Below are 11,403 nucleotides of genomic sequence, written 5' to 3'. Positions count from 1 at the left end.
GGGTAAATAAATTGGCCACTACTGACATCTGATGATTGATTTTGGAAAAAAAATTGATTCTTTTTTTTCTACCGAATTTACATTTTTTTTTCTCATTGATTCAATAACAGATGAGCAAAAAGTGGTTCATGCGACGGGTACATCTGTAAAAAAAAATCTTGCATTTTTTTTTGTTTAAATTTACAAACAAATATCATTTATAATTGATTTCTGTTTATTCAAGAATATACAACAATAATGGCTGCAAAATATCTTTTTTCATCGTGTACGAAACAATTACAACAACAACAATTTCGTTATTTTTCACAAACACAATCATTAAATCGAATTGAAAATGTTATGATTATTGGTTCAGGTCTAATGGGATCCGGTGTTGCACAATCATGTGCTACAAGTGGCCGTTTTAATTCGATCACATTACAGGATGTATCACAAGAACAATTGGATAAGGCACGTAAACGTATTCATCAAAGTTTGGCCAAATTAAAGGAACAAAAACGAAGTATGTTTGATGGTCAATTTTCAAATTCATTGTTTATTTATCTATTTTTTTTTATTTTATTTCCAGTCAATATTGATGATGCTGAAGCAGTTACGAATCGTATAACATTCAATACACAAATTAAACCGGTTGATGATAAAAATTTATTGATCATCGAAGCAATTCCAGAATTGATGGAAGCAAAACAAAAATTATTTAAAGATTTATGGTCAGTATCAATATGATGATTAAATGATTGTGATTCGTTTAATTTTAATCATTCATTTTTAGTGAACAATTTAAATCCAATGATTCGGTAATTTTTGTCACAAATACATCATCATTACCTTGTTATGAGATTGGTAAACATGTTACATGCAAAGAACGTTATGGTGGTCTACATTTTTTCAATCCAGTACCATTAATGAAATTGGTGGAAATTGTTCGAACGGAAAATGGTACAAATGATAAAACATTCGAAGATCTACAACAATTTGTCAAGGATATTGAAAAAGTTGGTGTTGCATCTAAAGATACACCTGGTTTTATTGTCAATCGTCTGTTGGTACCATATATGCAAGAAGCAGTACGAATGTTAGAACGTGGTGATGCTACTGCAAGTGATATTGATACGGCAATGAAATTAGGTGCTGGATATCCAATGGGACCATTCGAGCTAATGGGTAAATTTTCAATCAATTAATATTCATAAACAATAAAAATAAACTAATCTATGTCAATTTTCAATTTAGATTTTGTTGGATTAGATACAAATCAATTTATTGTTGATGCATGGCAAAAACGAAATGATCCAAATCTGACCATATATCGTTCGAAAACTATTGATGAAATGGTTAAACGTGGTGAATTGGGACGTAAAACCGGAAAAGGCTTCTATGATTATTCACAGAAAAAATAAGCTGTAAAATTTTTTTTTTCTTTGCATTATCAAAAAAATCTTTTATCACATATTTTTATTATTATAATTGAAAAAAGTCTTAATTGATTGATAAATGATAAATGATATGATGATGATTGAAGCGCCACTTTACGTCGATAATGTGAAGTGACACATCCATTTACCATCGATCGATCATCATTCAAGAAATAAACAAAAAAAAAATTCAACATACATACATACACACGGGTACAATTATATTCAAATTAAACTTTTTGCTGAAATTGAAATTATGATTTTTAAACAAAAAATTTTTCCAATTCTTCATTCGATTATTGGCCAACAACAATTACGTTTATTCACACAAACATGTCGATTAAATCGAATAGAAAATGTTTTGATCATTGGTTCTGGATTAATGGGTTCAGGTATTGCACAATCATGTGCTACAAGTGGCCACTTTAATTCGATAACATTACAGGATGTATCCGATCAACAATTGAATGTGGCAAGAAAAAATATTGAAAAAAGTTTATCAAAACTTTTAGAAAAGAAAAAAATCAATATTGACAATGTTGAAATGACGGTGGCTAGAATTTGTTTTTCAACCGAAATGAAACCAATGGATGATAAGAATCTGCTCATTATTGAAGCAATACCGGAATTGTTGGAAGCAAAACAGAATTTGTTTAAAAATTTATGGTTTGATTTTTTTTTTGTTTTTTTGGTTTTTGATGACAAATAATGATGACATGATTCATGTCTATTTTTTTTCCACAGTGAACAATTTAAATCAAATGATACGGTCATTTATGCCACGAATACATCATCATTACCATGTTATGAGATTGGTAAACATATCCATTGTAAAGATCGTTTTGCTGGTCTACATTTTTTCAATCCAGTACCATTAATGAAATTGGTGGAAATTGCTCGTACCGATAATAATGGTACTAGTGATCAAACATTTAAAAAACTTCAACAATTTGTCAATGATATTGATAAAGTTAGCGTTGTATGTAAAGATACACCTGGTTTCATTGTGAATCGTCTATTTTTTCCATATAAACAAGAATGTATCAAAATGGTTGAACGTGGTGATGCTACTATCGAAGATATTGATACGGCAATGAAATTGGGAGCCGGTTATCCAATGGGACCATTTGAACTTTGGGGTAATTAATAGAATGAAAAGAAAAATTAAAAATTTCGTCTAAAATATGACAATCATACATACCTTTTTTTAATGATTCGAATTAGATTTAACCGGATTGGATACGACAAAATTCATAATGGATGCATGGGAAAAACGTGGTGATCCAACACTAACCATACATAAATCACCGATAATCGAAGAAATGGTTGCCAAAGGACATTTGGGCAGAAAAACCGGAAAAGGTTTCTATGATTATACAGATAAAAAAAGCAAAAAATGATGATGATGATGAAATGATGAAATGAATTGAATTTTTTTTTTCATGATTCAAAGTTGAATTTTTTTTTTTTGATTGATTGAATAAACTTTTATCACACAACAATAAACACGATGATGACACACATCATCATCAACAACGAGAAAAAAAACCAATCAATGTGATATTGACTCATTTCTTTCTTGCATTTGATGTGTTATGATTCGAATTTGAATTTTTTTTTTTTGTTTTCAAACTTATTCTTGATTCATGTTCGATTGTCATTTTGTGGTCATTAAAAAAAAAAAAAATTTTTTTCATCGCTATATAAATACTCAACACGATTGTAGTGTTGATTTTCGAAAAAGTTTGGTGATCAATTTCTTCAATTCAATTCAATTCATTTTTTTCTTACTTTTATCACTTTCACAATGGTAAGCTGTTGTACTGTATTTCGAATGAATTTTTTTTTCATTTTTCTTCTGTTTTTTTTTCATGGGTTAACAAAAAAAATCAGCAACATCATTATCATTATACATCTGGTCTACAATTTTTGTTGGAACAATCACAACAAAATAAAGATTGGCCATCATTTTTTCGTATGTTACCAAAAGTTACTGGTGAAGTATTGGAACAAACTTGTCGTTCATCAAGTATATCGATGATTGTTTCGAATCGAACACCAACGAAATCGTCATCATCATCATCTATCAATAATTTGAATAGTGTTACTACACGTTCTGATTCGGCAATGGCTAAAAATATTAAAGATTTGATCAACACAATACATCATGTCAATACAAATAATGCACATGTTGAACAGATTTGGCAATTATGGCGTTGGAAACCACCGGTACAATCATCATTACAAACACGTGATGATTATTTTCATAATCCTGCATCAACACCGCATACAATAATGAATGAATTTAAAAAACATTTAACCGTTTCGAAAGATTTGAAATTTCATACCTGTGATCTGAGGTTTGTTTATCGTTCAATTGATTGATTGATTCATTTGATTTCATTTCATTTTTTTCTTGACAGACGTTTGGCTGAAATTGAATATCAACCATTGATGACATTTGTTACACAAGATGATTATGATGATCATACCGATTCGATGGTTCGTAGTTATTTCATTTTCAAAGATGGTGTTATGCCATTATGGGAAGATGAATATAATGTATTCGGTGGTTGTTGGTCATTAATCTGGAGTAATGATTTTGTACGAGAAAAAAGCCATGAAAATGATCAACATCATCATCATCATCATCATCACCAGAATCATCATCATAATCATGGTTCAAAAAAAACATCAAAATTTATATGGAAACAGGTGATTAATTTGCTTACCGATCCATTGATGGTTAAATATGTGGATGAAATATCCGGTGTTGGTTTGACGATTCGTTCGAATAAAACCTATAAAATAACCATTTGGAATCGAAATTCGGATGATACAATCACTAAAATGATGATCGGGTATGTTGTTGTTGTTGTTGTTATACGCCTGTTTTAGCTGTTGTTGCATTTCATCTCTCCTTTTCTTTTCTTCATAGACAAAATATCAAATCAATTCTTGGTCATTCGGGTCCAATGTTTTACTATTCACACAAGAGTACATTGAAAAATCAATATGCAAAAAAGAAACAGGAAAAAACAAGACAACGTCGAACAACATTACCAGTTGATAAGAATTCTATGAATGTTGATGATTCACCTAGGCTTAATCCAAATCGTTCATCAGGTTTTTCACAAAGATTTTCATCAAATCATCAAATTCATTCGATTACTGCAGATAGATCTTTTCCGATGATGAATTATCGTTCATCATCATTTCATCATCAACAACAATCACCAGGAGAAAATGTTTGTATACCATCAACATCACGTATGGCAAATCATTTAAATCGTCAAAATTTTCATCATGTCAATCCATTAGTCTATTGATAACCGTTCTCTACATTATTCCGATTTACAATATTATTCAGATTTTTTTTTCATTATTGCAAACATTATTGAATTCTACTATTTGTTGTTTATATTGATTGATTTTGATGATTAATTTTGTTGATGATTCAATTTTTTCTAAAATATCTATCAAAAAAAAAATTTGAATTGAATGATGAATATAGAAACACCGGTTAATCACAAAAATAAAATTTTAGTGAAAAATTGAAAAATATGGGCGATGCAATAATTTTTTCAATGAAAATTCGATTAGCATATTGATCACGTGATTATTAATTGGCCACGCCTTTTCGAATTTTTTTTTTTTGCTAACATAACATTCGATTTATCGATGACTGTGTGTTGTTGAGCAAAAAAAAATTTTTCATTTTTTATTGCAATCTTCATCACATCGAGGACAATTTTTTCACCCGTTTTTTTTCGTTCTGGATAAATTCTTCATTCAAACAACTGGTAATCATATCATGATGGTATTTCTAAATTTCTAATTCAATTTGTCGATGATCAGTATTTTTTTTTGTTTTTGTTTTTCGAAATCCCCCCTCCCCCCGAAAAAAAACAGCTGTCATTGTTCATAGTGAAAAAATAGGTGAATATTATTTGTTTGATATCATCATGTATCAATATGATTAATTAATCTAATTTTTGTTCAATATATAATAATCAGATTATGTTCGATACTTTAAACTATCGACAATTTTTCAGCCTTGTCATTGATAATTTGGATCTGAAACAAAAATTACGATCAATGTATGAATGGTTTATATTTGAAGATAATAATAACAATCATCATGTGACAATCGATCATCATCATAAGGCTGAAAGTCATCATCATTATCATCATGAATGGCCATCATCAATAACAAAACAAAATCTAATCGAAGGTGTTGATGATGATGTTGTTGTGATATTTATCATATTCTTCCTGTTTATATCAATGTTTGTTTATTATCTATTCACAAGGTATGTCCATGAAATGGTTTTTGTTTTTGTTTTCATCTTCTCTTCATTTTTTATTGAAAATGAAATCATATTTTGTTTTTTTTGTACATTACCATACATTGTTTCAATCAATCAATCAATCAATGAATGAAACGATTGATTTCATTTCAATTCATATCATACACACACACAGCCATATAGAGAATTTCCATCAACATATTTTTTTCTGGTTTTTGTTTGTTGATTTAATCGCCGAAACACACACACACACACACACACACATGAGAAAAAAAAACCGTTTGAACCATTTTTTTTCTCTCTCTTTCACTCTTTACAACATACAATTTTTTTCATTTCTTTATTTTTTAATCATACATTGACCCTTCCATTGGCATTGATGATGATGATGATGATCATGATTTCTATCTTTGTAATGAATGATGTCTGTCTAGTGTGTGTGTGTGTGTGTGTGTGTATGAATCAAATGATCACATCATACTAATTTCAATATTCATAAAAAAAACTATTTATTTTTCATATCCATTGTCATCATCATCGTCATTTTGTTAAGGATAAAACGATCGATTTTTTTTTCTTAATTTTGTCAATTTCCAGGAATATTATATCTTGTTGTTTTTAACAGAAAAAAATTCTTTTTATTTGATTGATTTGTTTTTTGTTTTTTGGTTTATTTATTTTATACATGTAAGGATTTTCAATTGAAATTTCAAATTAATTTGAAATATCTTGTTTTGTTTTGTTTTGTTTTGTTGATGTTTGTTGATGTTTGTTTTCTAAAATGCTGCTAATGATGATGATGATAATAATAATTGATGATGAATGAATGATAATCAAACAAAATGTTGATGATGATGGTTGTTTCCAATGGTCAAAAGTCGTTTTGTTAATGTTTATATTTCAAATTCCGAGGAAAAACACTTGTTGCGTTGTGTTCTAAATTTTTTTTTGTTATCTCTCTCGTTTGTTGTTGTTAAGGCCGAATTAAATTGTTGAGCATAAATCATACAACAACAACAGCAACAACAACAACAACGATGAAATGATCGATTTTTCGTTGTTGCTGTTGTTGTTGAAACAATATTTGCCGTTGTCATTTTTAGCTTAGATAATAATCACATTTACATTTAATTTCACTTTTTTTTTAGAATGTCAATTTGTTATCAAAAAAAATGAAAATGAAAACACAAATTTCTTTCTTTCTTTACTATTTTTTTTTAGAAATCAGCACATTTTTTTTTGGTTTCAATTTAGATCAGTGATCTTCAACCATTTTTATACAACCACCAGTTGTAGTTGTCTACAAGTGTGTGTGTGTATGTTTGATTGATTGATTGATTTGAAATCATAGCAGATATATCTCATTATGATGTGAAATTTTTTTTTTTGTTTGAAGATCATTTATTTAGATGATGATAATTATTTGAAAGTGTGGGAGTCAATTTGTTTATATTGAAAAAAAGAAAAATTTGATGATTATGATCTGTGTGTGTATGTGTGTGTAAATTTCTGCTGTTTCATGAAGAAAAACTCCAAAAGATAAAAAATAAAATGGTTCAAAAAGTCCAAACATCATCATCTCATATTTTTTTTTTGTCTCTTGTCGTCGAGGTCGATGACGAGGATTTTCATTTTAGAGTTTTCTCTTTACAAAATTCACCACCAACTGCTACTACTACTACTACTAATGTGGGGCCATCACCACCATTGAAAAAAAAAATTATCATTTGTAAATCATTTGAATTTTGAATATGAAAACCGAAACCAGGAAAGAAAATTTGGAAATTAAAATTTTTCTATCTATTTTTGGGATTTATTAATTTTAATTAACTTTTTTTTTATCCCGTGATGATGATGATGATGATGACGATAGATTATCAAGATTTGATTTGTTGTTGTTTTTTTCCGGTTGTTTGTTTTGTTTTTTATATGTTTTGAAATGAATGAATGGCTTTTTTTGTGTCTACATGTTTGTCTGATGTTTTTTTTTTTGGCCTATCTTTATCATCTTTAGATTTTGTAGCCTCATTTTCATTCTTGATGACATTTGATTGACAATCGATAATAATAAAATAAAATAAAATTTTGTATCGAAGCTCAACAACAACAAAATAAAAAACGCAAAGACGTGCGACATTTTTTTTTTTTTTTTTGGCCGTGGCTGCATGTCTTTCTCTCTCTCTCTCTCTCTTTTTTCATTGTCGATAATTTTTCTTTGTTCTACATGGTGTTTCCTGATGTTCTATCAAGATATCGATCATCATGTGTTTAATGATTATTATGGAACTGATGTGATTGATTGATTTAAGAAATTTATTTTTGTGATGCAAATTTTCATTTCTTTTTCTTTACTTTACTTTGTACACATAACGATTTTAATCAATTTTTTGTCATTTTCAAGGTTTTCATTGTATATTGTTTGTTGTTTATCATCATCATCATCATATTCATCGATATTTATTGTGTGTGTTTGATTGATTAATTGTTGATGTGTAAAAAAAAATTGAAATTCATAAAATTTCCAATAATTTTTTTTGTTGTCGCCCCTTTATATATATTCATTTACAATGCATATTCATTCATTATAATGATGGGAAAAAAAGCGAAAAAGCAATTTGAGCGAATAATAATAATTTGATCGCAAATTTTATCTTCCGTTCTATATATTACCATTGCCATAATAATTCCATTATATTTTAATTTATCCTGTTTATTCATTATAACAATCAACAACATCGGTTGAACATCAAAAAAGGATATGCGTATATATGTGTGCGCATTATTTGACACTTGTTGATTTATGAACAAAACAATTTTTTTGCATTACAAATTTTATTGAAATTTTTTTGTTTTCATTATATATAGATTAATTGGAAAAAATATCTCGCCTGATTTTTTTTCCTTTTTTAATTATTTATTTGTGTGTGTGTGTGTGTGTGTGTATTTGATCGGCTAAAAGCGCCACAATATGACCACACACACACAAACACATAGATATGGCAAAGATTTTTGATTATATGAACAAGTCGAAAAAAAATTTTTTTTTTTTTTTTTGTTCATATCCATATAGTATTATATATTGTTGATGATTTTTGTGATGATAATCAGCTGAGCTAAATGATCGATAGCGAGAATGAGAGAAGAGGATCCATTGACAATTTATATACGGTCGCCCGGTTGTCAAAAAAAGTTTTTTTTTCTGTGTGTCGTTTATTTTTCAATAATAAAAATCTACGATTGATGATTGTCATTGATCATTTGATCAAACATATATTATATCCATTCATTTGAATAGACACCAGATCATATTGGCCATCCCTTTTTTCGTATGTTTTTTTTCCACTTTTGTTTGTATATTCAACATCGGTGTTGGCATTTTTCATCAATTATCATCATCATCATCATCATCATTATCGTCATCAATCGCAATAATCATTAATCGATCCTCGCGCCAGCACCCATCATCATCATCATAATACTCGTATAGTGTATAACACACACACATGCAATACATAACAGTTTGATTCGAGGCGTCATTACTTATAGACGTCTGTGAATATTTTTTTCTCTTATTTGTTGTTTGTCGATTTTTCGATTATTATTTTTTTTTGTAGGGATATTACAGAAGTTTTTTTTCTACCAAGTTATAATGATTAGTAGTTGGAAGTGTTTTCATCAAAATCTGTGATATTTATTATTTTCATATTTCATATATTTCGGAACTATTGTAATTTTATTTTTCGCCTACTTTCCTATATTTTGTTCATCTGTTTTTTTTTCTGTCGTTTGTGTCATTTTATAATTTGTTCAATTTGATTCAAATAGTAAATAGTACAAAAATGGAATTCTGGAACGTTGTACAATCTTGGCTGTAAATATTCTTATGATTTTTTTTTTGGAATTTTTTATTTATCCATTTTTTTGTGTCAATTTTTTTTAACGAAAAATTTTTTTTTATTATTTTCGTTTTTCAAATAGATTTGATCATTTTACAACGGTCACGTTGAATAGCTTAACCTCATCGTCAGCGGCCACATCATCATTATTAATTGATACGACACAACAACAACAGCAATCAACACAGACGATATTGCCGAATTCTTCCATAAATAATAATAATAATAATATGTTTCAACGACAAAGACATTTCAATTCTATGGATAGTAATTGTCCTGTTTGTTTAAATACATTTGTATTACCTGTTGAAACAAATTGTGGTCATTTATTCTGTGGTAAGTTTTTATTTTGTTATAATTCAATTCATTTTTTTTCAAAAAATTTCATTTTTCATTCAATCATCAAATCCAGGTCAATGTATAGTTGTTTATTGGCAACAATCACAATGGCGTGGTGGTCCAATCAAATGTCCTGTATGTCGGCAACAAGTGAACATTTTATTACCTTGTTTTCAACTTAATAATATTAATCAAAATGTTAATAATAATTCAATGTCCAATTCGAATTTAAATTCTACTGAATCGACAACGACGACGACGACAAATGGAGATTCATCAAATGAACAACATCAGAGTCAGAATAATGTTGCCGATATGGCAAGACAAGTAACATCACAAATTAATAGTTATAATAGAAGATTTTCTGGTGAACCACGTCCGGTATGTTTGAATGTTATTTTTGTTGTATGTATTTTTATCTTTATTTATTATTTATTTTTATAGTGGTACGATTATCTATACGATCTCCCTACAATGTTACGACATTTGACCAATGATTTTTTCTCATTCAATGGTTTATTTTACATGTTTCGTTTACGTGTCGTCATCTGTTTTATTGCGGCAATTCTATATCTAATTTCACCATTAGATATGATACCTGAAGCAGTGTTTGGTATATTCGGTCTATTTGATGATATTGTTGTTGTTCTTTTGTTGGCCATCTATGTTACAATTATTTATCGAAGATTTTTATCCTCACGTTGGGGTGACGATTGATCGATTGTCTACTACTATCACATCATCCATGTCCGATATATATATGGTTTCTATATTTTGTCGCATTTCAATTTCATTCACACAAACACACACACACACATACACACACACTCTTGTTCATCCATACAATCCGCCATCATCAAACAAACATACAGGAAAATCAACTTAAAAAAATGATGATGATGATATATATAAAATTCTATGTGAATCCATTTGTTTTTTCTATATATATATGTCATATATAATACTGAAGTACTATATAAAGGGTGCGACTATGGACAGGCTTGTTGTGGTCAAAACGGAAGATTACAATACTTCCATCGATATGTTTGGCAACAACTATACTCAACACGGTTTAATAAAAATGAATAGTTTATTTAATAACCTAACAAACGATAATAAGCAAAATGTACAAGAAATATAAATGGAAACTTGATGATAATAATAAAAATGGTTGATTTTGGTAATATGATGATCGGCCTAACAACAGATAGTTTGATACCCAAAACACGTGGTTTTGGTCGATGATGAAACAGTCGTCCAGGAAAGCTTCTAGAGACCGTGATCTGTGTTGGCTATTGGTGGCTGTCGATATTGACTGCTGAGTTTGCCTGATTTCAAACTTCAAACCAATATGATGATAGTGATGATCATAATCGTTGATCGTTAATATGATATGTTATATGATTTCTGATGATTTATGATGATTGTGGCCAAAATGTCCAG

At 28.9% G+C, this 11,403-nt stretch overlaps 4 protein-coding genes across 8 annotated transcripts; all 4 read left to right on the top strand.

Annotated features, from left to right (window-relative positions):
- The first annotated feature begins 110 nt into the window (after positions 1-110).
- Positions 111-1,669, top strand: LOC124490767 (putative 3-hydroxyacyl-CoA dehydrogenase B0272.3). Of its 2 annotated transcripts, none has more exons than XM_047053318.2 (4): positions 111-502; positions 569-710; positions 773-1,164; positions 1,234-1,669. In XM_047053318.2, the coding sequence occupies exons 1-4, from the start codon at positions 238-240 to the stop codon at positions 1,398-1,400; spliced, it is 966 nt and encodes a 321-aa protein (XP_046909274.1). In that variant the 5' UTR covers positions 111-237; the 3' UTR covers positions 1,401-1,669. The 2 variants fall into 2 exon arrangements, with proteins under 2 accessions (XP_046909274.1, XP_075590843.1); XM_075734728.1 differs by having other exon boundaries at positions 111-514.
- Positions 1,597-2,915, top strand: LOC124490766 (putative 3-hydroxyacyl-CoA dehydrogenase F54C8.1). Its single transcript, XM_047053317.2, has 3 exons — positions 1,597-2,081; positions 2,160-2,554; positions 2,640-2,915. The coding sequence occupies exons 1-3, from the start codon at positions 1,672-1,674 to the stop codon at positions 2,813-2,815; spliced, it is 981 nt and encodes a 326-aa protein (XP_046909273.1). The 5' UTR covers positions 1,597-1,671; the 3' UTR covers positions 2,816-2,915.
- Positions 2,916-3,118: 203 nt separating this feature from the next.
- On the top strand, positions 3,119-4,977 carry LOC124490765 (uncharacterized). The gene is made up of 4 exons (XM_047053316.2): positions 3,119-3,225; positions 3,309-3,775; positions 3,839-4,276; positions 4,354-4,977. The coding sequence occupies exons 1-4, from the start codon at positions 3,223-3,225 to the stop codon at positions 4,742-4,744; spliced, it is 1,299 nt and encodes a 432-aa protein (XP_046909272.2). The 5' UTR covers positions 3,119-3,222; the 3' UTR covers positions 4,745-4,977.
- On the top strand, positions 4,915-11,144 carry LOC124491187 (E3 ubiquitin-protein ligase RNF170). Of its 4 annotated transcripts, none has more exons than XM_075734724.1 (6): positions 4,915-5,218; positions 5,274-5,354; positions 5,433-5,728; positions 9,704-9,957; positions 10,034-10,341; positions 10,405-11,144. In XM_075734724.1, exons 3-6 carry the CDS (start codon positions 5,436-5,438, stop codon positions 10,675-10,677), a joined length of 1,128 nt encoding a protein of 375 aa, XP_075590839.1. In that variant the 5' UTR covers positions 4,915-5,218; positions 5,274-5,354; positions 5,433-5,435; the 3' UTR covers positions 10,678-11,144. The 4 variants fall into 4 exon arrangements, with proteins under 4 accessions (XP_075590839.1, XP_075590841.1, XP_075590840.1 ...); XM_075734726.1 differs by having other exon boundaries at positions 5,118-5,218; positions 5,328-5,354; XM_075734725.1 differs by having other exon boundaries at positions 5,134-5,235; positions 5,328-5,354.
- Positions 11,145-11,403: the final 259 nt, after the last annotated feature.

This window comes from Dermatophagoides farinae, chromosome 10, assembly GCF_024713945.1.
Source record: "Dermatophagoides farinae isolate YC_2012a chromosome 10, ASM2471394v1, whole genome shotgun sequence".
Taxonomy (NCBI): Eukaryota; Metazoa; Arthropoda; class Arachnida; order Sarcoptiformes; family Pyroglyphidae; genus Dermatophagoides; species Dermatophagoides farinae.
Note: the sequence above shows the minus strand (reverse complement) of the source record. Positions and strands in the feature narration are given on the sequence as shown.